General features: G+C 49.0%; 2 protein-coding genes across 2 annotated transcripts in view; one reads left to right on the top strand and one right to left on the bottom strand.

Annotated features, from left to right (window-relative positions):
• The window catches only part of PRPF8 (pre-mRNA processing factor 8), a 38,588-nt gene extending 21,804 nt beyond the window's left edge, over positions 1 to 16,784 (bottom strand). The window contains exons 1-24 of the mRNA XM_050763503.1: positions 16,686 to 16,784; positions 16,376 to 16,486; positions 15,452 to 15,620; positions 14,335 to 14,499; positions 14,029 to 14,247; positions 13,687 to 13,899; positions 13,146 to 13,271; positions 12,943 to 13,048; positions 11,829 to 12,019; positions 11,519 to 11,638; positions 11,246 to 11,435; positions 10,983 to 11,102; positions 10,739 to 10,873; positions 9,760 to 9,889; positions 9,170 to 9,366; positions 8,700 to 8,906; positions 8,402 to 8,565; positions 8,124 to 8,250; positions 7,818 to 8,010; positions 7,351 to 7,538; positions 6,622 to 6,860; positions 6,240 to 6,386; positions 5,850 to 6,060; positions 5,537 to 5,653 (exon numbers count right to left, since the gene is read on the bottom strand). Of these exons, the coding sequence (XP_050619460.1) occupies positions 5,537 to 5,653; positions 5,850 to 6,060; positions 6,240 to 6,386; positions 6,622 to 6,860; positions 7,351 to 7,538; positions 7,818 to 8,010; positions 8,124 to 8,250; positions 8,402 to 8,565; positions 8,700 to 8,906; positions 9,170 to 9,366; positions 9,760 to 9,889; positions 10,739 to 10,873; positions 10,983 to 11,102; positions 11,246 to 11,435; positions 11,519 to 11,638; positions 11,829 to 12,019; positions 12,943 to 13,048; positions 13,146 to 13,271; positions 13,687 to 13,899; positions 14,029 to 14,247; positions 14,335 to 14,499; positions 15,452 to 15,620; positions 16,376 to 16,475 (3,774 nt within the window). The 5' untranslated portion in view covers positions 16,476 to 16,486; positions 16,686 to 16,784. The remainder of the gene's footprint in view (positions 1 to 5,536; positions 5,654 to 5,849; positions 6,061 to 6,239; positions 6,387 to 6,621; positions 6,861 to 7,350; positions 7,539 to 7,817; positions 8,011 to 8,123; positions 8,251 to 8,401; positions 8,566 to 8,699; positions 8,907 to 9,169; positions 9,367 to 9,759; positions 9,890 to 10,738; positions 10,874 to 10,982; positions 11,103 to 11,245; positions 11,436 to 11,518; positions 11,639 to 11,828; positions 12,020 to 12,942; positions 13,049 to 13,145; positions 13,272 to 13,686; positions 13,900 to 14,028; positions 14,248 to 14,334; positions 14,500 to 15,451; positions 15,621 to 16,375; positions 16,487 to 16,685) is intronic.
• Positions 1 to 24,418, top strand: part of SERPINF1 (serpin family F member 1) — a 173,001-nt gene that overhangs the window by 72,221 nt on the left and 76,362 nt on the right. The gene's annotated exons all lie outside the window — the stretch shown is intronic.

The following is a 24,418-nucleotide window of genomic DNA, read 5'->3' as shown; positions in this document are numbered from 1 at the left end:
CTGTCTGCCCAAAACCCACCTAAGCTCTCAACACGCCTTCCAGTCTCTCTCTGTTTCTTCAGCAATCATCATACCCTAACACCATCAAATTCACGACACACAACTCTCCCCTCACTCCAGCCCAACTGAAGCTGAAAAACTCAAACTCCTGTTACAGCTTCCCACTAACCTCATCTATATCCAGACCGCTTTCCTGTTAGGTTCAGAGGATTTGTCTTCTGCTTGCTCTTCATTCTATCCCTAGTGAGACCCTCTGCACCTCTGTGCATCAATTACCTACTGTTCTTTTTTTCTTTTCCTCGAGACGGAGTCTTGCTCTGTTGCCGAGGCTGGAGTACAGTGGCACGATCTTGGCTCACTGTAACCTCCACCTCTCAGGTTTAAGCAATTCTCCTGCCTCAGCCTCCCACGTAGCTGAGATTACAGGTACCCGCCACCACGCCCAGCTAATTTTTTTATTTTTAGTAGAGATGGGGTTTCACCATATTGGCCAGGCTGGTCTTGAACTCCTTACTTGGTGATCCGCCCACCTCGGCCTCCCAAAGTGCTGGGATTACAGGTGGGAGCCACTGCGTCCGGCCAGTTACCACACTTTTCTATTGTACACTGAACTGCTACTGGGCTCCTTAATTAAAACATACTCAGGTCACTGCCATTCAAACACCTGCATTGACTTACAGCTCCCGCTAGGTGGCATCTGATGTCCTTCCTTCTCTTCAACTGGCAAACAGACTGTCCTTGCTATCTCTACTCACTCACTTTCCATGAAGCCTCACCCACTGCCATCTGGCTTCCATCCCTACTATTTCTGTAACAGCTCCTGCTAAGGTCACCAATGACGTCCTAACTGCCAAATCCAATGGCTACTTTTCAGTTCTTATCTAACTGCCAAATCCAATGGCTACTTTTCAGTCCTTATCTAACCCAATGCTCTTAGGCAACTGACACTGCTAAGCATCCACCCCATTTCTGGACACATGTTCCTGAAGGCCTTGGTTCCAAGACCCAGCACTCTCCCACAGGTTCTGGCCACACTTAATCTCGGTATTCCCCACAGTTCCAAATCTGTCCCTCTCCTCTTCTCACTCTACACTGTCCCTGGGTGATGTCACTCATTCTTGAGCTTTCAACCTTTTGCTGATAGACTCCTAAATCTACATCTTTGATCCAGACCTATCCTCCATGCTGCTTCAGATTGCTACTCACCTCGGAACCCCTAAGTTATCCCTGACTGCTCTTCCCTTTCTAGTTTCATTTCTCTCTGGAATGTCAAACTCATACTTTTTAAATCAAATCTCACAAATCATCAATTAAAGAGGCAGCTGGGCGCGGTGGCTCAAGCCTGTAATCCCAGCACTTTGGGAGGCCGAGACGGGTGGATCACGAGGTCAGGAGATCGAGACCATCCTGGCTAACACAGTGAAACCCCGCCTCTACTAAAAATACAAAAAAACTAGCCGGGCGAGGTGGCGGGTGCCTGTAGTCCCAGCTACTCGGGAGGCTGAGGCAGGAGAATGGCTTAAACCCGGGAGGCAGAGTTTGCAGTGAGCTGAGATCCGGCCACTGCACTCCAGCCTGGGCGACAGGGCGAGACTCCGTCTCAAAAAAAAAAAAAAAAAAAAAAAAAAAAAAAAAAAAAAAAAAATTAAAGAGGCACCACTAAGGTAGCAGGGGGAATCTACACAAACGTGTATACATGTACTTAAATACGTATGTTGGAACTGAAGAAATATGGTATAAACAGATGCCTGCTGGACACCTCCATCTAAATGTTCTCAGAACTTCCAACTTTATATATCCTCAACTAGATTTTTCTATCTTCTGTCCTAAACCTGCTCTTGTTCATGTAGTCTTCCAGTTGGTGGCACTAACATCCACCTAGTCACCCATGCCAACATCTGCACATCATTTTTCACTTTTCTTTCAGCATCCCATGACCACAAAGTTCTGCTGATTTTACCTGCTAACTTCTTATCAAACCTGTTCCCCTCTTCCTACCTCTACTTTCACTGCTCTCATCATTTTTACTGATTTATATATTTTTCTGGAGACAGAGTCTCACCCCATTGTCAGGGTGGAGTGCAGTGGTAGGATCTCAGCCCACTGCAACCTCTGTCTCCTGGGTTCAAGCGATTCTCCTGCCTCAGCCTCCTGTGTAGCTGGGATTACAGGCACGCACCACCACGCCTGGCTAATTTTCATATTTTAAGTAGAGACGGGGTTTCCCCATGTTGGTCAGGCTGGTCTCAAACTCCTGACCTCAGGTGATCCAACCGCCTGGGCCTCCCAAAGTGCTGGGATTACAGGCGTGAGCCCCTGCACCCGGCCTGCTCTCATCTTTTTTTTTTTTTTGAGACGGAGTCTTGCTGTGTCACCCAGGCTGGAGTGCAGTGGCGTGATCTCGGCTCACTGTAAGCTCCGCCTCCCGGGTTCACACCATTCTCCTGCCTCAGCCTCCTGAGGAGCTGGGACTACAGGTGCCCGCCACCACGCCCAGCTAATTTTTCGTATTTTTTAGTAGAGACGGGGTTTCACTGTGTTAGCCAGGATGGTCTCAATCTCCTGACCTCAGGTGATCCGCCCACCTCGGCCTCCCAAAGTGCTGGGATTACAGGCACGACCATGGCACCCGGCCGCTCTCATCATTTTTATCTGGACTTCTTCAGTGGTCCCCAAACCTGGTCACTCATCCTATCCTTTCAGGTCCATCTTTCTCACAGCTGCAAGAGTGAATCATCTAACACAGAAATCGGACAAAGTCTACATCTGTAATGTGGGAAGTTAAAAAAAAAAAAAAAAAAGGAAAACAAATCTGACAAAGTCACTCTGTGTTTAAGACCCTTACATAATTCTTCCTAAGGTGTGCAATGCCCTCTATGATATGGCTCTCCACTATTTATCCAGCCTCATCTCTTAACATTCCCAATTCCACAGTTTACTCCAACAAACCTTGAACTTTCCATAGTCCCATGTACACCAAGCTAGTTACATCGCCACACTTCTGGCTAAAGGAACGCCCTCCCTCACCTGCCTCATCACATGCTACTTCTTTCAGGAATCCTTTCCTCCTCCACTTCCAAGCTGGGCTAGAGCAATCATTAACTCTGGTGCTCTCGCAGATTCCCAGACACAGGTTAATCTAAAACCCAAATGCTCAAAAAGCTGAAACGTTTTGAGTCCCAACATTCTGAGCACCAACATGATGCTCAAGGAAAATGCTCATTGGTGCATTTCAGATTTTGGATTAGGGACGCTGAACCTGTAAGTATAATGAAAATATTTCGAGGCTGGGCATGGCGGCTCACACCTATAAGCCAGCACTATGAGAGGCTAAGGCAGGAGGACTACTTGAACCCAAGGAGTTTGAGACCAGCCTGGACAAGAGAGTGAGATCCCAGCTCTACAAAAAATTTAAAAATCAGGCCGGGCGCAGTGGCTCACGCCTGTAATCCCAGTACTTTGGGAGGCTGAGGTGGGCGGATCACAAGGTCAGCAGACAGAGACCATCCTGGCTAACAAGGTGAAACCCCGTCTCTACTAAAAAAAATACAAAAAATTAGCTGGGCGTGGTGTAAGGCGCCTGTAGTCCCAGCTACTCGGGAGGCTGAGGCAGGAGAATGGTGTGAACCTGGGAGGCGGAGCTTGCAGTGAGCCGAGATCGCACCACTGCACTCCAGCCTAGGTGATAGAGCAAGACTCCATCTCAAAAAAAAAAAAAATTTTAAATTAGCCAGGCATGGTGGAGTATGCACCTGTGGTCCCAGATACTCGGGAAGCTGAGGTGTGACAATCACTTGAGCTGCAGTGAGCTACGATAGCACCACTGCACTTCAACCTAAGTGACAGAGTGAGACCCTGTCTGTAATAATAATAATGAAAATATTAAAAAAAAAAAAACCCTGAAATCCAAAACATTTCTGGTCCTAAGAATTTTGGATAAAGGAAACTCAACCATAATGCAATAGTTCTAAAACATAATAGAACGTATCCTTAACAGACTTACTAAAAAACAGAAAACATTCTGTGCATGTAAATGCTATACATTTTGAGATGTGAATGTTCAAATACAAGAAAAATGTTATAGTTAACAGTTACTCTATGCCGGGCGCGGTGGCTCAAGCCTGTAATCCCAGCACTTTGGGAGGCCGAGACGGGCGGATCACGAGGTCAGGAGATCAAGACCATCCTGGCTAACATGGTGAAACCCCGTCTCTACTAAAAAATACAAAAAACTAGCCGGGGCCGGGCGCAGTGGCTCAAGCCTGTAATCCCAGCACTTTGGGAGGCCGAGACGGGCGGATCACGAGGTCAGGAGATCGAGACCATCCTGGCTAACACGGTGAAACCCCTTCTCTACTAAAAAAATACAAAAAAAAAAAAACTAGCCGGGCGAGGTGGCGGGCGCCTGTAGTCCCAGCTACTGAGGAGGCTGAGGCAGGAGAATGGCGTAAACCCGGGAGGCGGAGCTTGCAGTGAGCTGAGATCCGGCCACTGCACTCCAGCCTGGGTGACAAGGCGAGACTCCGTCTCAAAAAAAAAAAAAAAAAAAAAAAAAAAAAAAAAAAACTAGCCGGGCGAGGTGGCGGGTGCCTGTAGTCCCAGCTACTCGGGAGGCTGAGGCAGGAGAATGGCGTAAACCCAGGAGGCGGAGCTTGCAGTGAGCTGAGATCCGGCCACTGCACTCCAGCCTGGGCGACAGAGCGAGACTCCGTCTCAAAAAAAAAACAGTTACTCTAATGGAAACCAGAGTGAGGTAACTTTTTTTTTTTTTCTTTGGAGATAGAGTTCTTGCTCTGTTGCCCAGGCTGGAGTGCAATGGTAAGATCTCCGCTCACAGCAACCTCCACCTCCTGGATTCAAGCGATTCTCCTGCCTCAGCCTCCTAAGTAGCTGAGATTACAGGTACCTGCCACCAGGTCAGGCTAATTTTTGTATTTTCACGTCAGCCAGGCTGGTCTCAAACTCTTGACCTCAGGTGATCCACCAGCCTCGGCCTCCCAAAGTGCTGGGATTACAGGCATGAGCCACTGTGCCTGGCCAAGGTAACTTTTTAAATCTTGTGAAAACTTCAATATACATAGTTCGAAATTCCTCAGATTTTTCTTTCTCAATTCCAGTTGCCTTCAGCTGGGCCTCTAAAGGTAAGTGAAGGAGAAACAAACTCTGAGATGCCTAGGAGAGCTGCTTTTTCACAGGTTCTCTATGCCACTGGTTAACATAATTTAGACAAGCCCCTAAGAAAGTGCAAAAATAATGTTTTTCTGTTCAAAATAATAAATCCAACTTTTACTGTTGCCTTAATTTAGAATCATCACAACTCCGTTAAGAAGGAGACTGCAGAATTCCTACAAGGAATTCTCAGAAAATAACTATAAAGTGACCTGACACTGTAAGCCGCTACTGCACAGAGCCTGGAAACTGGCACACTAAGCAAAGTGGAGAAGGAAGGAGAAGCCATCAGGGGAAGTGAAAGGGATGTGAGATGAGCAGAGGACAGCAGAGGACAAGAGGGAAGCTGGGGATGACGGCCTTGTACCTTGGTGAAGGTGGTGGAGCCAGAGGCCATGAGAATTTGACGCACACGGTTGTGGAAGCGCTGCATTGACTCATCATCCACACGCAGGAAACACTGAGCTGTGCGCTCCTTAGTAACCTAAACCACAAAGTCAAGGTTACTTTGTCTGAGGAACTCCCATAGAAGCAAGAGCCAACTGTGTTCACCACTAAGCCTTTCCACCCAACAAGGCTCCGGTGACTGACAAGGACAAGGGATGCCCGTGTTCCTGGCTCCCACTCACCCAGCAAGTGCAGGCGCACTCATGTCACTCCCAGCCCCTCCCAGGCTGTACCTCATTCTGCAGGTTCCAGACCCCGTCCTTGTGGGTGAACTCCTCATAGCTGGTGCGACACTTAGGCAGGATGCGGCACTCGAAGCCACACATGTTGAATAGCAGGTTGGGGTTGTCCTTACTGTACACAGACACGAAGCTGTTCTCCCACTGAACTGTAGTCACTGACCGTGGCAAGCGGTTCTTGATGTCCCAGAATACTGCCCGGCCTCTGCCCACAGAGAACCGTATGGTCACATCAGTTTCTTGGAAGGAACTTCCCTTCAAAGGCCAACTGATGATATCCTGCCACAGCCACACGTCTCCCACCCAGGACACAGCCTCAGGTATGCCCTCTCTGGGCCCTTAGCCTATGTCCTTCCAGCTCACACAGCCCCAACCTGGACTCACAAGTTAACATCATGTTTCATGAGGCGCATGCGGGCATCTCGGGGCCAGCACTTCTTGTTATTATAGCCAACGATGTTTTCATTGTTGGGGTCAGGGTGCTCTGTCAGGTAACGTTGAATCAGGTCCCGAGCTTCATCTGCTGTGAACCTACACCAGACCAAGTACACTGCTGAGGCCCTAATACACTTGAGATCTGGGACCCCACGGGTCCTCCAGCTCCACAGACGGAGACCCCACCCCATCCTACCCCCACCCTCTCCGGGCTTCATTCCATTTTAAAGCCCCAACAGCAGTTAAGTCAACTCAGCTACAATAGCTGATTTCAGAGGCAAAGCATATGCCTCAGTACCCTGCAAGGCTAGGAATCCAGGTAAGCCCTCACCTGAAAAAAATATGGATGCGATCAATGTATCTGCAGAAGAGACGGATGGGGTGGGCAGCCTCAGTGGCTATGTCCTGAAAACTGAGAAAGTCATTTGGCATCTGAGGGGGCCCAGCCATCTCACTGGCTCGGTGCAATCCCAATACAAGCAAGTCCATCACCAGGCCATAATACTGCACGATGAACGAGGCAAACTGCAGGCCTCTGATAATCCCGTATGAATTCGTATGGTTCATGTCCTAGAAAGAAAGAACGACAACTAGAAAGAAAGAACGACAATTCTTAACAACCTGAGCCATGTCCCATGATTCTCCAGGGTCAACCTCTTTTGTTCTCCCCTCGGCAAATTCTATTCCCCCGGCTCCCCTCCAAGGTGGAGTTATGCTCAGTCCCTCAGGCTGGAGTGCAGTGGCGCAATCTCAGCTCACTGCAACCTCCGCCTCCTGGGTTCAAGTGATTCTCCCGCCTCAGTCTCCCGAGTAGCTGGGATTACAGGCACCCACCACACTCAACTAATTTTTGTATTTTTTTAAGTAGAAACAGGGTTTCACCATGTTGATCAGACTGGTCTCCACCTTCTGACCTTGTGATCCAACCGCCTCAGCCTCCCAAAGTGCTGGGATTACAGGCGTGAACCATTGCACTCGGCCTCCCCCGCAGCAAATTTTGAGTCAGTGGGCCAGACAACCATTCCACACACAACTTCGTGCTACTGTGCCTGAGACATACCTTATAGTTGATGACGACATTGTTCTTGGCTGTCATGTAGTCAGCTATGTTGTGGTCCACGATGAGGCGCAGCAGCCTATTGAGCAGGGTCAAGTCGATCTTCTCATACATCTTCTCAAAGCGGGACTCCAGCATGACATTGCACTCGCCTTCACTTGTCTCCCACACGTCCTGCAGGTTATTGATGCCTGAGGAGTAGCAAGGCAGGTCTCCAGCAGGTTAGAAATCCTCTTTCAGGACTAGCCCCACAGTAACTATCATCACCTTCCACAACCAATCCCACTACCATTCCACGTAGGCATCCGGATTGCTCTGACTATGGGCTTTCCTCAGTTTAACAGGAACACTACTTCCTTTTACTACCATGCATCAGGAGAGTAAACCAATCATGCTGCCCAGATGAGAATTGTGACATAGAACTAAATTCATCCCCCATTCCTCACAGGGCAATCTCAGGAAAGTTCTACCTTGGCACCACTTGTAAACAAGCAGTGGAGGTGGTTCTGTGTCAGCAGGCTTAATCCAGGGTGGGAACAGGCGGCGCTTGTCGGCTTCATACCACAGGTATTGGTCCAGGTAGGCATCAGTTATCTTCTCCAGTGGCTCTACGTCATATACTGGAACCAGGTGGCTATAGAGATCCATGAACTCAATGCCCACCTGTGGTACAAGGAGGCTGGTTCACACCAATCACCTGAGGCAACCTGCTACCTTTGGTTCTACCAAGAATGAAAGGCAGAACCAAAAAGAAAACTTGGGAGGCTCTCACTCACCTCTTTGAAGGCTCTCTGTGTGAGGAGGTGACGCTTGATGCGGGACAGCGCCTCGTGGGGGTTATCGTAGGCCTGCTCAATCAGACCTAGCTCCTCCCTCTGTGACTGGTTCAACCGAGACTTCACACTGATAAGGCAATGGGGACGGTGAATGGGAAAACCAGGAGGAAGTAAAACCAGAAGAGACTGGGGCTACACCTTCTTTCTTTGGACTCTGAGGGTGATGCTATTCCCTGCTGTCACCTTCCCAGCAGGAACCTATCTACCCTAATACTCACCTATAAGCTTCCTTGAGCCGCTCCAATGCCAAGATGAGCAACTTGGTGTCATGCTTATAGGAGAGTGGGGGGAATGGGATGGGTGAGAACCTGCGGCTTTCCAACCAATGCACTGTGGTGGTATATACTGCCACTGCTTCCTCCGCCGTGATGTAAGGCCCGTCCTGCAAGGTGGACATGAAATTAGCCTCCCGCTATAGCCCGCTCCCCCGAGAACAAGGTTCAGTCACAACTCTGCAGTCCTCCCTCATGCCCACTCCCCGACCGCTCACAGCCAGCCCAGCCTACTCTGCCCAACCTTCAGGTAGTTGTGCTGCCGCTCCTGTTCTGCCTTCAGATACAGCCGGGTGAGGCGGCCCAGGTTCTTTTTACACACAGTCTTGTCCACAGTGGCCCCTCGGCGGATCCGTTCTCGGTTGTAGTGGGCAGTGTTGGTCCACCAGTCAGCCTTGGCCTTCACATATCGAAGGATCATATTCTCTATGGGCGTTGGCAGTCCAGGGACCTAAAAGTCCAAAAAGCACAATCAAGCCGGGATAAAGCAGGTGCTGCGGTGCACACCTGTAGTCCCGGCTACTCAGGAGGCTGAGGAGGACTGCTCGAGCTCAGGAGCTTGAGCTTGAGGCCAGCCTAAGCAACACAGCAAGCACCTCTCTAAAAGAGAAAAGAAAAGAGGTGGGAGCCAGATAGGCCCTTCATGAGTCCCAGAGTGGTGATCCTGACCTAAAGACGATGTTCACCCCTCCAAGGAAATGCAGAGACGCCCACCTTCCAGGGAATGTTGGCTTTCCAGCAGCGCCAGGCTTCACTGAGGTGCTGGAGGATTGTGCGGGCCTTGTTCTGTTTGATCCCCTCAGGCATCATGTCCAGAATATCATGCATCACAGCTGCCCGCAGCTCCAGGTCGAAATGTGACTCCACTCGCTGTTTTGTTACTGTCTTTGCCACCCCCTTTGAGTGTCGACCTAGAAGTAGAGTATCCCAAGGGGATTACAAGCATGATTCCTTGCTTTCAGTAAGGGTCTCTACCTTCATGTCCCTCACTTATTATGGTCACAATAAAATTAGGTATTAACAAAGCGTCCATGTGCCCAGCATATGCAAAAAGATGAGCTACCTTAAACATTCACAACTACGCTTCTGAAGAATGTCCACTCCTACAAGTGCATGATTGCCTCTCAAGGCCCCAGAAGGAAGCCCAAGAAATAGAAAACTAGGTCAGACTCATTTTGAGAACTGAACCTAAAGGCAATCCAGTAGGAAGGGGTGCTCATACAAGAGAAGGGAATAGACTCAGACAACGAGAGGTAGCTTTGAAGCAGTAACAGGAGAAGTTGGACACAGAGAAAACCACTCACCTTCAAACTGCCGGGCCAGGAGGTTGCCCAGCCATCGCTCCAACAAAGGGGTAATGCCACGCATGAAAAACAGCCAGACTCGCCAACCAGCAGCCCAAAAGCCACAGCCAGGACCCTTCCCTACAGGGCCCTATAATCCCAAGCAGAAGTTAAGAACACAAGTTAGCAATGCATTTAAACAGCAACAGAAACCTGGGCAGAGGTGGGGCATATATGTATAATATACATACAGACGAATATATGGATGGCAGTAGAGGAGTAAAAAGAAAAAAACAACTCTGGGTCCTCAACATCTAAACAACATCTAAAACAAAAGGGTAAATGAGAAACCTTAAGGCAAAAACCAGGAACTAAGACTGCCCATGTGAATTTAAAGGGGCAGTAAGGATACACTCATAGTTGGTCTCCAAATAGGTCCCTGGAAAGAGCCCTGTCTACATGTATAAATGAAAAAAGATGTGAGAAAGTAAGTCCAGTGAGGCTGCGTACAGTGGCTCACGCTGGTAATCCCAGCACTTTGGGAGACCAAGGAGGGTGGATCACCTGAGGTCAAGAGTTCAAGACCAGCCTGGCTAACATAGTGAAACCCCATCTCTACTAAAAATTCAAAAATTAGCCAAGCATGGTGGTGCGCGCCTGTAGTCCCAGCTACTCGGGAGGCTGAAGCAGGAGAATCGCTTGAACCGGGAGGCAGAGATTGTGGTGAGCCGAGATCGTGCCATTGCATTCCCCCGGGGCAACAGAGCAAGACAGTCTCAAAAAAAAAATAGATAAATAAAAATTAAAAAAAAAAAAAAGCTAGATTACAGGTGGCGGGCACCTGTAATCCCAGCTGCTCGGGAGGTTGAGGCAGGAGAACTGCTTGAACCCAGGAGGCAGAGGCTGCAGTGAGCTGAGATCGTGCCATTGCACTCCAGCCTGAGCGACAAGAGTAAGACTCTGTCTCAAAGAAAGCAAGTCAGTAGAGTCAGGGTCTCACCGTGTTGAAACGATAATAGATGAGATGCTTCAGGTCCTTGCACATGCGAATCTGTCTCATCAGCTTGTATTTGTATCGATACATGCCCGTCAACTGCCCAACATGGGCAAATATATACTGCAATCCATCCGCCAGCTGCAAGACAATTGCCCTGTCAGACCTGGACCTTAAAACAGCTCCACGGTCAGCACAGGCTTCCTCCAGCCTCCTCACCCAGGCAGGGATTGGGAATACCTAACCTCACCTGGAAGGCATCCACATTGCCCAGCCGATACTGCACGTGACTATCCACCACCAGCTTAGTCAAACGCAGAACTTCCCGACACAGGTGGAAAGCATTCCCAAAACGCGATTTCTTTCTTTCCTGGAGAAGATGCAAAAAAAAACCCAAAAAGAACGAACATGAATGAGCAACAGACCCAACTGGATGTCTGCCTTCGTCAGCAGCCAGAGCAAAACACCTGTCCGCCCTGACACCCCGGAGGCCCCTCGGGACCAGTGCAGCACCTTGGTGGTGAGCGTTTTCACGGGCTTGAGGTTGAAGTTGTAGTCCAGGTGCAGGTAGTTGAGGTTTTTGCGGTGAATGAGGAGGTTGAGCATGTTATAGCCCTGGCGGCAAACCTGGAGCCCAACCTCCACCCAGTCCAGCTTTGTGGACTGAAAGAATTTGGTGGCTTTGAAGGAGCGGAACAGATACCTGAAGTGGGAACATGGAGAGTGAGAGTCAGCCTACTGATATCTCTGGAACCAAAGTCTGCACAGGGCCCCAGGGCGCCTCACCTCTTCTTCTGAGCCTTCGGAGGCCGGTGCTTCAGGGCATTCAGCACGTAGTACTTAAGCAGCTTCTGGTAGGAGACCCTCACTTTCACAGGCTGCCCGGCAGGACAGTGCTCCCGATACCTGGGAAAATAAGCCCACCAGAGTTCAGCCATCGCTTCTTCCAGCCACTCTGCTAAAGAATGCAAGCCTTGGGTTGTCTGCCACTTTTATGAAAACAAGAATTTTTAAGAAAGGCTACACGCCCACCTAGTTGGAGTCTTTTCTCCTATATATCCCCTATTGTTCCCCCTGCCCCAGGGAGAAACCTTACCAGTTCTTGACAAGCGGTATGTCCAGGGCCCGACGGGTGCGACCAGAGCGTAGGTTGAAGGGCCGTGGGGCCCAGAGCAGGGCAATGCCATTGGCTGTATTGTCTGTATAGAGGGGTGTGTCCTTCAGGAAGGGCTCCACAAACTCCGGGAGCTCAAATTCCTCATCATCATCCGGCAACGGTTCCTGGCTCTGAAAAAGGAATCCCTCTAGGGTTTAGTTCCTGCTGAACTAGGCACAGACTTAAGAGGGAAATTATCTGGGGCCAAGCACAAAGCCTGTATCTGCCATGGAAACTGGGCTGTCTGACAGAAGCAGCCCTGAAGTGCCAGCGCAAAGGAAACCAAGGGAGCAAAGAACAAGACAGGGCCACCAGGAAAGCAGGTGTCACTTCTCACACCTCAACTGGCTCACCAACAGAAAGCCTCCCAACAGAGCCCCAACACCACAGCAGCCAACACTGCAATCACCTCCCACCCAAGCTCCAAACACTGGGCTTGGACACAACGGAACACAAATGAACATCGAAAACATTATGGTGAGCTTAAGAAGCCAGTCACTGAAGACTACATAGTGTATGATTCTGTTTCATTCTATCATATGAAATGTGTAGAATAGGCAAATCTACAGACAGAAAGTAGATTAGTGGTTGTGTAAGAAAGTTGGGGAGAAATGAAGAGTAACTGCTAAGGGTTTCTTTCTCAAGTAATGAAAATATTCTCAAATTGCATGTCATGAGAGTTGGGACAACTCTAAGAATAAGCTAAAAACCACCAAATTACACACTTTAAATGGGTAACTTGTATAGTATGTTAACTACATCTCAATATAAAGACTAAAACAAACAAATAGAATAGAGACAGACCAGGACAGATTATCTAGAGCACCCAACAGGAGAATCATAAAGTCCAGAAGGATAATCACAGAAACCAGGATTATACCAATGACGTGTTTTAAGGCAAATGCTAAATTCTCAAACTCGCTTATAGCTCAAGGGGAATACTTAGCAAGACGGAAAACACGTCTCCCTCCATTTGAGTGTTCAGTAACGTTTCAGCCAACCTCAGGCATTTCTCCTAGAACTGCTGAGGGAAAGTGTCCCTTCCCTTCCTCACCTTGACCGAGTGCCTGTGGGAGATTGGGTTGATCAAAGGGTCAAAGTAGAAAGCTGGCAAATCAGGATCCTCAGTTTTGATGAATACAACGTTGGGAGTATGGTACCTAAAACGAAAGGAAGAGTCAGCCAAAGTTTTCCTGCCCTGGCACAACCTAAATACCAGCCTTCTCCTTTCCAACTGTTGTGTTCCAGGTCTCTTACCAGGTGAGGTGGACATGGTGTGGAAGATTGTTGTACAGGTAAGGAAAAGCAATCTTGTATTCAGTGCGGATAGGCTGCCGGATGATAATCTTGTTAATATCATTGAATTCATTCCAGTCTTCATCCCTAGGGCGCAATATCAAGAATAAGCAGACTTTTTTTTTTGAGACAGGGTCTCACTCTATCACCCAAGCTGGAATGCAATGGCATGATCATGGTTCACTGCAGCTGCGACCTCCTGGGCTCAGACAATCCTCCCACAGCTCAGCCTCCCAAGTAACTGAGACTACAGGAAGCTGCGAGTGCCACAACACCCAGCAAAACTTTGGTAAAGATAGGGTTCTGCCATGTCGCCCAGGCTGGGCTCAAACTTTTGGGCTCAAGCAATCCTCCTGCCTCAGCTTCACCAATGTGCTGGGATTACAGCATGAGCCACTGCACCTGGCGCAGACTAATTTGGAAGTTATATCAGGACTTTAAGGATCAAGATTACATTTTATCCAACTCAAAACGTCTAAAATTCGTAATCTCTCCAACTCACTGTAGGTTGATGTCTCGAACAAGAGGTTCAAATTTGGGGCCTCCAGGAATGGCCATATTGAGTGCCTTGGATGTAAAGAAGGCCTTCAAATCAAACAGGTAGAAGTAGTTGTCATCCACCAAGTCTGTCAGGAGCTGATTAGCCAGGCGGTAGAGAGTCGACATCATAGGTAGTGTGAACTGCCAGCGCTGGTAAGTGGAGCCATTTACATACCTAGGGTAGAAAATGAAAGGCCCACCTCAAGTAAGCAGCTAGACAAACCATACCACCTACTGATCTCCCAGGACTCCCTCTGGGTTTCCGGAACTCCTCCCAGGAGTAGCATCTCCATCTATCACTCACTTCCTGCTGTCCCTCAATGGCTGGTGGTCATAGAACCAGTCCAACACAGGGGCGTCCTCCTCAGGGTCCAGCTCTAGCTGAATGGCCTCCAGTGGCTCAACATCTAGGATGTTGTCAGCATAGTCCAAGGGCGGCTCCTCATCATCAAAAGGGGGAAAACGCATCCTCTTGAAATGCCTCCTATCTCTTTTTTCTCGGCGCATCATAATCCACATTGACCTAGAAGGCAAGAACATCACACAACCATTTCTACCCACTGCCCCCAACCACCACCACCACTGCCCACCATATTTCAGCCTTTCTCACCCCCACTGGGAGATGTAGACAGGTTCAATAACCCAGGGAATCTCATTGACGAAGGAAATGGCTCCAGTGATGTGGTACAGCACAGGCACATCCCGAATCTGCTCCCAAGGCATAGGCATGTTCTCCAGGAGTTTGAGGACTGCGTGGGGCATGTACTTTAGGGCACTGGCACATTAGAAAAAGAGAAGGCTATTAGAAATGACGAGGTGTTCTGCTACCTGTCCCATGCAGAGAAGCCACACGTTCATGTTCCACAGTAAATCCTACCTTACAATCCAAACTCCCAGACTTAGCCCATAGGCCCTTCCTAACCAGAAACCCTGCCTCTCCCTCTCCAACTTCATGTTGCAGCACTCTTCTTAAATGTCATAGTCCCACAATGCTGGTATCAGCTCCTCTAAATCAACAGCTATCCCTCTGGAGACAGCTTTGCGGCTGTCTCACATCCTATTCCCTCAGTATCTTCTCATAAATCATAATAAAGTATTCACCATACTTCACTATCACCAGTTGTCTCATGTCTGTCATGCCACTAGACTGCACACTGCAGAAAGGCGGAGATTGTTACCCTCTGCTCGCTACTATACCCCAAGCAGCCAGCACAGTTCTCAAACTATTTTTTGAAATAAACAAAACTTCCAGTTCATTACACGGCAAACGTTTTTGTGTCCAAATAGAGCAGGAATCTGCTAAGACATCTGTACCTGTACCCACCCAGTTTACAGCCACAGAAAAACAGCAGTAGGGATACCTCTGAAATTAAATACCCTAAACACAGAATTCAGGTCCCTGAGGAGTGACAGGCTGCCACTATGCACAGTATCCCACTCTGGGCTTCAAACTGCTCAACGACAGGGATATCTTATAACAGCATCAACAGGACAAATTAAAGTCCCAGGCCCAGATCAGGAACAGAAGGGAAACAGACTGCATAAGTGGAAGATGTAGAAATTATCAGAGACTCCTACTGGTTTTCTCCTTTCTCTTATATCCACCAAGATGAGCTGTCAAAGCAGCGTCCTGTTCCAAAATGACAGAGCATCTATCCAAGACTGTGGGACAGGGAAAAGGGAAAAGAACCAAATTCCAAATGAAGTTATTTCAGGATGTTCCTTACCCCAAGTAAACCCTTTTGTCATGGCGGAACTTTCTGTTGGTCATGTCTCCATGGTCTCGAATGATCTTCCTGACATGTTCCGGGGGCATGTCTTCCTTCTGGGCATCCACAAACCCAAACTTCCGCTTTTCTGCATAGCGCTTCGCCTGCAATTGCTGCCATTTTCGGGCTACAAAGGCACCTCAGTTTAAAGGACTGCACACCCTCAGCCTAATCCTCTTCACCTCTTGCCCTAGGGTAAGCTCCTGTCAGTGAGTGTGACAGAGGAGCAGGCATCCAGCAGGAAGCAACACTCCTTGCCAATTCCCTTACCACTTTACTATATTTTTCCCTTCATCACATTTATTACTATCTGACTTTTTTTTTTTTTGAGACGTTGTTTTGCTCTGTTACCCAGGTTGGAGGGCAATGGAGTGATCTCGGCTCACTACAACCTCCGCCTCCCGGGTTCAAGCCATTCTCCTGCCTCAGCCTCCCCAGTAGCTGGGATTATAGACACGCGCCACCACACACGACTAATTTTTGTATTTTTAGTAGAGATGGGGTTTCACAATGTTGGCCAGGCTGGTCTCGAACTCCTGACCTCAGGTGATCCGCCCGCCTGGGTCTCCCAAAGTGCTGGGATCACAGGTGTGAGCCACTGCGCCCGGCCTGACATTTTTATTACAGATCCTCAAGGTTTTGTTACTGTCTATCTCTCCCGCTGTAATTTAAACCCCGTAAGGACAGGAATTTTGTCTCCATCACTACTGGATCAGCGCTTGCAGATAACACGCGCTTAAAATGACTTGATAAAAAGTTAAATGGGGCTAACAAGGGAGTTGTCACCTCGGGAGCTGCCCAAACGGGGAGGGTCCCCAGCCACCTGCGCGCGCGAACACCCGCCCCGCCTCCGGCTCGCGCGCCGCTCCACACTCGACTCACCTTTCTCCTGCAGCTTCTCCTCCGACATGTAGTCCGGTAGCGGGGCTAGAGGGCCGGGCACCGGGTTACCCGGCCCTCGGTAAGGAAATACTCCGGCCATACCCGGAGAATCTGGACAGCGGCGAGACAGAAAAATTCACTAACCACAGGCCCGGGCCCACAAGAAGCGCAGCAGAAAGGCGTCCGGGGACCCGGGCCTGCAATCCCGCCACACTGAGTGCATCCAGCCCCGCCCGGCCTAACCCCTTCGGTCACTCAGCCCGACCCGACCACGCCTCCCGCAGCCCGGCCTTAAACGCCTGCCACGCACCCCACAACCCCTCACACAGGAGGCCGCTTTCGCCGCAGCGCAATGGCGGCCAGTGTGCGTCCGCTCCGCGTTCCCAGCGCCGGAAAGTGCGCAACCCGACTTCAGCAGTTGATCCAATCGGCGCCGAGGTGCTCAGATGGATTGGTAAGATGGCCAATTAGAGTGGCACACTGCGCCGAGGAGGCGGGCCCACAGGCGGAAAGGCTTTGAATACAAGGGGGTGTGGTCGGGGAAGCCCCGCCTCCCACGTTTCCGAGGCTGTTCCTGAGGCCCCCGACAGACCTCAGCGTGTGATAGGCTCCCGGCGTCGCCCTGCGAGAGACCGAAGTCTGGAAGTTTTTTTTGTTTTTTTTTTGTTTGGTTTTTTTTTTTTTTTTTTTGAGACGGAGTCTCGCTCTGCCGCCCAGGCTGGAGTGCAGTGGCCGGATCTCAGCTCACTGCAAGCTCCGCCTCCCGGGTTTACGCCATTCTCCTGCCTCAGCCTCCCCAGTAGCTGGGACTACAGGCGCCCGCCACCTCGCCCGGCTAGTTTTTGTATTTTTTTAGTAGAGACGGGGTTTCACCGTGTTAGCCAGGATGGTCTCGATCTCCCGACCTCGTGATCCGCCCGTCTCGGCCTCCCAAAGTGCTGGGATTACAGGCTTGAGCCACCGCGCCCGGCCTGGAAGCTTTTAATAAATTTGCCAAGATTGCGCATTGTACGATGTCTGTTGTCATCAATGTATACGTGCAATGCAGTACTAGCTCCAGGACGGTCATTTGTTCATGCATTCATTCATTTTTTTTTTTTTTTTTTTTTTTTTTTTTTTTTTTTTTTGAGACGGAGTCTCACTCTGTCGCCCAGGCTGGAGTGCAGTGGCCGGATCTCAGCTCACTGCAAGCTCCGCCTCCCGGGTTCACGCCATTCTCCTGCCTCAGCCTCCCAAGTAGCTGGGACTACAGGCGCCCGCCGCCTCGCCCGGCTAGTTTTTTGTATTTTTTAGTAGAGACGGGGTTTCACCGTGTTAGCCAGGATGGTCTCGATCTCCTGACCTCGTGATCCTCCCGTCTCGGCCTCCCAAAGTGCTGGGATTACAGGCTTGAGCCACCGCGCCCGGCCGCATTCATTCATTTAACCATTCTTTATTGAGTGCCCACTGTCTACCGAGGACGAGGGATAAAGCAGGAAAAAAGACAACCAGTAGGGTTCACAGGGGAGCAGAAAGAATCAAGCCCATGGGGGGGGGGCGGTAGCTCATGCCTGGAATCGCAGCCCTTTGGGAGGTTGAGGCGGGCGGATCGCTTAAGGCCAGGAGTCCAAGGCCAGCCTGGCCAACATGGTGAAACCGCGTCTCTACTAAAAGTACAAAAATTAGCTGGGCGTGGTGGCATGCACCTGTAGTTCCAGCTACTCGGGAGGCTGAGACAGGAGAATCGCTTGAACCCGGGAGGCGGAGGTTGCAGTGAGCCGAGATCGCGCCACTGAACTCCAGCCTGGGTTACAGAGCGAGACTCCGTCTCGGAAAAAACAAACAAACAAAAAGTCTGAAATTCCCACCAAGTTTATTGGGGAGGATGCAGAGGAATTGTAACCCATACAGCCCCTCAATCTAGTTGAGAATTTACTAATCAAAGTGAAATAATTAGAAAAAAAAAATGCAAAGGATGTCAATGTGCTTTCAGAACGGTAAAAATTTTAAAACAATTCCTTTTGTTTTCTTTTTCAGACAGGGTCTCACTCTGTTGCCCAGACTGGAGTGCAATGGTGCGATCTCAGTTCACCACAACCTCCACCTCCCAGGCTCAAGCGATTCCCCTGCCTCAGCCTCCAGAGTAGCTGGATTACAGGCAGGTGCCACTACTGCTAGCTAATTTTTGTATTTTTAGTATAGACAGCGTTTCACTATGTTGGCCAGGCTGGTCTCAAACTCCTGACCTCACGAAATCCTTCTGACTCGGCCCTCCCAAAGTGCCGGGATTACAGGCGTGAGCCACCATGCCCGGCCTAAAAACTATTTTTAATGCAATGGGGAGTTTGGGCAAGGGCTGGCTAAGTGACTTATCCAGGCATACATACTCAGCTAGTCTGTAGCACAGCCAGAATCAGAATCGAGGTCTTTGGTTTGGTTCAGGGCGCTTTCCTATACACTGTTTTGCCTCTTTCTTTATAGACAGGCCACAGAATGGAGAAATTTCAAGGTAGAAAGGTAGGAGTCGGCTGACGACTAAACATCCATCAAGTCAGATACATTCCTCTGGAGTGATATTTATAAGTCAGGCTGTTTCCGTTTGAAAGGCAGACTTCTATTTGTCAAGTATTGATTTCTGCACTCTTCAGGAATGCAGTAATTGTGGAGGGCAGAGGTGCATTTCAGCTTTCCTCTGTAGACATGAACATCACTTAGCTTGGTACTGTGGAACATATTCTGCTTTTTTTTTTTTTTTTTTGAGACGGAATCTGACTCTGTCGCCCAGACTGGAGTGCAGTGGCACGATCTCGGCTCTCTGCAACCTCCACCTCCCAGGTTCAAGTGATTCTCCTGCCTCAGCCTCCTGAGCAGCTGGGATTACAGGCACTTGCCACCATGCCCAGCTAATTTTTTGTATTTTTAGTAGAGATGGGGTTTTACCATGTTAGCCAGGATGGTCTCCATCCCTTGACCTCATGATCTGCCCAGCTCGGCCTCCCAAAGTGCTGGGATTACAGGCGTGAGCCACTGCGCCCGGTTGGTAGTAAATACTGTCTTTGGCTGAAGCCTTGCCCCTTACTGTAGCCTGCCAATCTGTGCCCTTAAGAGGACTCCCTCATCTCCCAAACCTTCACTGGTTGGCATTGCTAATCCTGGGGCCTGAGAGGCTGGCACGGAAGCTCTCTCTGCCCCAGATGCCAGGTCAGGGCATTGCTAGAAGAGGATAGAGAAGCCTGCAGCACTGGAGTACCACAAATTCCTGCTGCACTGACGCAGGCCAGTCCTGCTACCTATTCACTCGCTCCCCTTAGCAGCTTGTCCAAGCATTGTTTTCTTCAAACTCCTGCCCTTCCTTCCCCAACCCCAACTGTGTGGAATCCAAATATTTCCACCTTAACAGCAAACAGGAGTGGGGTGCTGGGGAGATGGAGGAGATGGGGGAGGGAAACAGGGGAACCATCTAGGGCTGCTGCCATAGTATTTCATTGAAATATATTGAATCTGGCCGGGCGCGGTGGCTCAAGCCTGTAATCCCAGCACTTTGGGAGGCCGAGAGGGGCGGATCACGAGGTCATGAGATCGAGACTATCCTGGCTAACACGGTGAAACCCCGTCTCTACTAAAAAATACAAAAAAAACTAGCCGGGCGTGGTGGCGGGTGCCTGTAGTCCCAGCTACTTGGGAGGCTGAGGCAGAAGAATCGCTTGAAACCGTAAGGCAGAGGTTGCAGTGAGCTGAGATTGTGCCACTGCACTTCAGCCTCAGGGACAAGATGCGAGACTCCGTCTCATAAATAAATAAATAAATAAATAAATAAATAAATAAATAAATAAATGGTGCCTGACAAATGTTCAGCCAGGGATGCTCCTAAATAAACATTTCATCTCAACACAAGAGCTCCTCTCAAAAGAGTAACTTCCCTTATGTAGCTTCTTGCAAAATGAGGACTTCTAATTTGCAGCCCAACAAAATCCAGACTTTATGTGATAAAATTTTGGCAGTTCAGTTATGAAGTTTTCTGTTTAATTTTCTTGTTGATTGAGGATTAATTTGGCTACAAGATTCTTTTGGTTTCAACCTTTGGCACTGAAAATCATTCTAAACTCTCTGAATCCGACTGGATGTAATGGCTCACACCTGTAATCCCAACATTTTGGGAGGCCAAGGTGGGCGGATCACTTGAGGTCAGCAGTTCAAGACCAGCCTGGCCAACACAGTGAAACCCTGTCTCTACTAAAAATACAAAACTTAGCCAGGTGTGGTGGCACATGCCTGTAGTCCCAGCTACTCGGAAGGCTGAGGCAGGAGCATCTCTTGAACTTGGGAGGTGGAGGCTGCAGCGAGCTGAGATCGACCCACCGCACTCTACCCTGGGTGAAAGAGTGACAGCTTGTCTCAAAAAAAAAAACAAACAAAAAAAACCAAAACAGCCAGGTGCGGTGGCTCACGCCTGTAATCCCAGCACTCTGGGAGGCTGAGGAGGACAGATCACAAGGTCAGGAAATCAAGACCATCCTGGCTAACACGGTAAAACCCATCTCTACTAAAAATACAAAAAATTAGCCGGGCGTGGTGGCGGGCACCTGTAGTCCCAGCTACTCGGGAGGCTGAGGCAGGAGAATGATGTGAACCTGGGAGGCGGAGCTTGCAGTGAGCCAAGATCACACCACTACACTCCAGCCTGGGCAACAGACGGAGACTCTGTCTCAAAAAAACAAAACAAAACAAACAAAAACAACAACAAACAAAAAAAACCACAACAACAAAAAACACCTGTCTGAATCCACTCTCTTGCTCTAAGTTCATTCTACTGAATACATTGTGTTTGCTTATTTATTTATGTATTTTTATTTTAGAGAAAGGGTCTTGTTCTGTCACCCAGGCTGGAATGCAGTGGCCCGATTATGGCTCACTGCAGCCTTGACCACCTAGGTTCAAGTGATCATATCACTTCAGCCTCCAAAATAGCTGGTACTATAGGCTTGTGCTACCACACCTGGCTAATTTTAAAAGAAATTTTGTAAAGATGAGGTTTTGCTATGTTACCCAGGCCAGTCTTGACCTCCTGGGCCCAAGCCTCAGCCTCCCTGGAATTAGAGGAATGAACCACCTCGCCTGACCCTGGATTTGCTTTTTTTTTTTTTTGAGACACAGTCTTGCTCTGTTGTCCAGGCTAGAGTGCAGTGGCATGATCTCGGCTCACTGTAACCTCCACCTTCTGAGTTCAAATGATTCTCCTGCCTCAGCCTCCCAAGTAGCTGGCATTACAGGCGCCTGCCACCATGCCCAGCTAATTTTTGTATTTTTAGTAGAGATGGGGTTTTGCCATGTTGGCCAGGCTGGTCTCGAACTCCTGACCTCAAGTGATCCGCCAGCCTCAGCCTCCCACAGTGCTGGGATTACAGGCATGAGCCACTGAGCCCAGCCAGGATTTGCTTTTTGATTGTAGAGGGTATCAGGACACGTCAGGATGGAAACCTTCCCAAGGCAAAGCCTCCACAATCTAGCATTGAATTGTAAATCAGGACACCATTGGGGCCAAAAAGTAACTCCAAGTAACCAGGCTCATAAGAGATTGATGCAATTAATGCAATTACTTGCATAGCAATTTATTAATTTATAATCAGGGTAGTGTTTCAAGGCCATAAAATATCAATGTATCCCATCCAGAAAAACCCCTTCCCTCTCCTGGAGGACAAAGAAATCATTAGCAAGTCGCTTGGTAGGCGTGGAGTCTGTCTTGAGGACCATTTTCCTGGGCCACGGTGAGGTCTGACAAAGCACCATTCTGCTAGCCAGCCTCCTACCAAATGTAGCATCTGGCAACCTCTGCATTTTTTTTTTTTAACCTCTGCATTTTGGAACTTCCTTTTCTTAGGGTCTTAATTGACCATTCTTCTTTGATTGACATCATTTTTATGTAGCCCACACTCCAATTCTCTGCCTACTTACTCTATTGTGATCACAAATCCAGTCCTGCCTTCCTCACGTTTCACTGGTAGGAATCTGTGTGTGGTCCTAAATTCTTCCTGCCTGCCCCAACTGGGAGCTCATCTCACTCTTCCTGTATGGGCTTGACTAGTTAATCCGCAGAAACAGCCATGTTTCCCTAATGGTCAAGTTCTTGGGCGCCCTTTGTAGATACTACCAAGTATTACCAAGAGGGACACTCGCTCAAACCATCACAAATGGATACCAGTGGCCAAAGAAAAGGTGTATAACTTAGAATCAGTTCATATCAACCTCAACACGTATTTAAAGAATAGATTCCTCACATGAGTTTGTCACATTTATTTTTCTTTAAAAACTCAAGGCAGGCCGGGCGCGGTGGCTCAAGCCTGTAATCCCGGCACTTTGGGAGGCCGAGACGGGCGGATCACAAGGTCAGGAGATCAAGACCATCCTGGCTAACAAGATGAAACCCCGTCTCTACTAAAAAAATACAAAAAATTGGCGTGGCAAAACAGGTGTGGTGTCAGGCGCCTGTAGTCCCAGCTACTCGGGAGGCTGAGGCAGAAGAATGGTGTGAACCCAGGAGGCGGAGCTTGCAGTGAGCTGAGATCACGCCACTGCACTCCAGCCTGGGCGGCAGAATGAGATTCCAACCAAAAAAAAAAAAACTCAAGGCAGGTAACATTTTTGTTCATCAAGGCATTCAGTTAAGATGGCAAATTGAGTTTTGTAGATATTACTTTTTTTTTTACTTAAAAATTTTTTTTTGACCGGCATGTTGGCTTACACCTATAACCCCAGTAGTTTGGGAGCCCAAGGCAGGCGGATCACCTGAGGTCAGGAGTTTGAGACCAGCCTGGCCAATATGGTGAAACCCCGTCTCTACTAAAAATACAAAAACTGGCCAGGTGTGGTGATGGGTACCTATAATCCCAGCTCCTAGGGAGGCTGAGGCAGGAGAATCGCTTGAGTCCACGAGACAGACTTTGCAGTGAGCCAGGATGTGCCACTGCATTCCAGCCTGGGCGACAAGAATGAAACTCTGTCTCAAAAAAAAATAAAAAGGAAAAGAAAGAAAAAAGAAAGTAACTTTTTTTTTTTTTTTTTTGTAGAGAGGCGGTCTCAATATGTTGCCCAGACTGGACTTGAACTCCTCAGCTCAATCACTCCTCCTACCTCGGCCTCCCAATGTGCTGGGATTACAGGCATGAGCCACCATGTCCAGCCAGCAAAGATATGACTTCTAAAAGTACAGACTCTGACAAAATTCTACATTGTTTCTCTAGCTCACTACCTATACCTTCGCCTCTTGGGTTTTTATCTAATTACATTTAAATACTCTGCTCTTATTTTCTGCTTGTGTTTAGCTCCTTCCGACTGTGTTTTCCTCAGTCTCGATTCGTTATTTTCATCCTTTGCGCCTGTTTTTACGACTCCATGATGGAGACTTCTCACAATCCCTCTCATTTTTTTTTTCACACCTGGTATTTCTTTTTCTTCTCTCTTCATCTCTGGGTTCCTGCCTCTTCTTTGTTCTTCCTTTGGATATTCAATTTTTTTTTTGACATGGAGTCTCACTCTGTCACCCCTGCTAGAGTGCAATGGCATGATCTCGGCTCACAACAACCTCGGCCTCCCAGGTTCAAACGATTCTCCTGCCTCAGCCTCCTGAGTAGCTGGGATTACAGGCACCTGCCACCACGCCCGGCTAATTTTTGTACTTTTAGTAGAGACGAGGTTTCACTATGTTGGCCAGGCTGGTCTCGAACTCCTGACCTCAGGTGATCCGCCCGCCTCAGCCTCCCAAAGTGCTGGGATGACAGGCGTGAGCCACCATGCCCAGCCTGGATACTTATTTTTATTTATTTATTTTTTTTTTTTTGAGACGGAGTCTCGCTCTGTCGCCCAGGCTGGAGGGCAGTGGCCAGATCTCAGCTCACTGCAAGCCCTGCCTCCCGGGTTCCCGCCATTCTCCTGCCTCAGCCTCCCGAGTAGCTGGGACTACAGGCGCCGCCACCACCCCCGGCTAGTTTTTTGTATATTTTTAGTAGAGACGGGGTTTCACCGTGTTAGCCAGGATGGTCTCGATCTCCTGACTTCGTGATCCGCCCG

This window comes from Macaca thibetana, chromosome 16 (assembly GCF_024542745.1).
Source record: "Macaca thibetana thibetana isolate TM-01 chromosome 16, ASM2454274v1, whole genome shotgun sequence".
Taxonomy (NCBI): domain Eukaryota; kingdom Metazoa; phylum Chordata; class Mammalia; order Primates; family Cercopithecidae; genus Macaca; species Macaca thibetana.
Note: the sequence above shows the minus strand (reverse complement) of the source record. Positions and strands in the feature narration are given on the sequence as shown.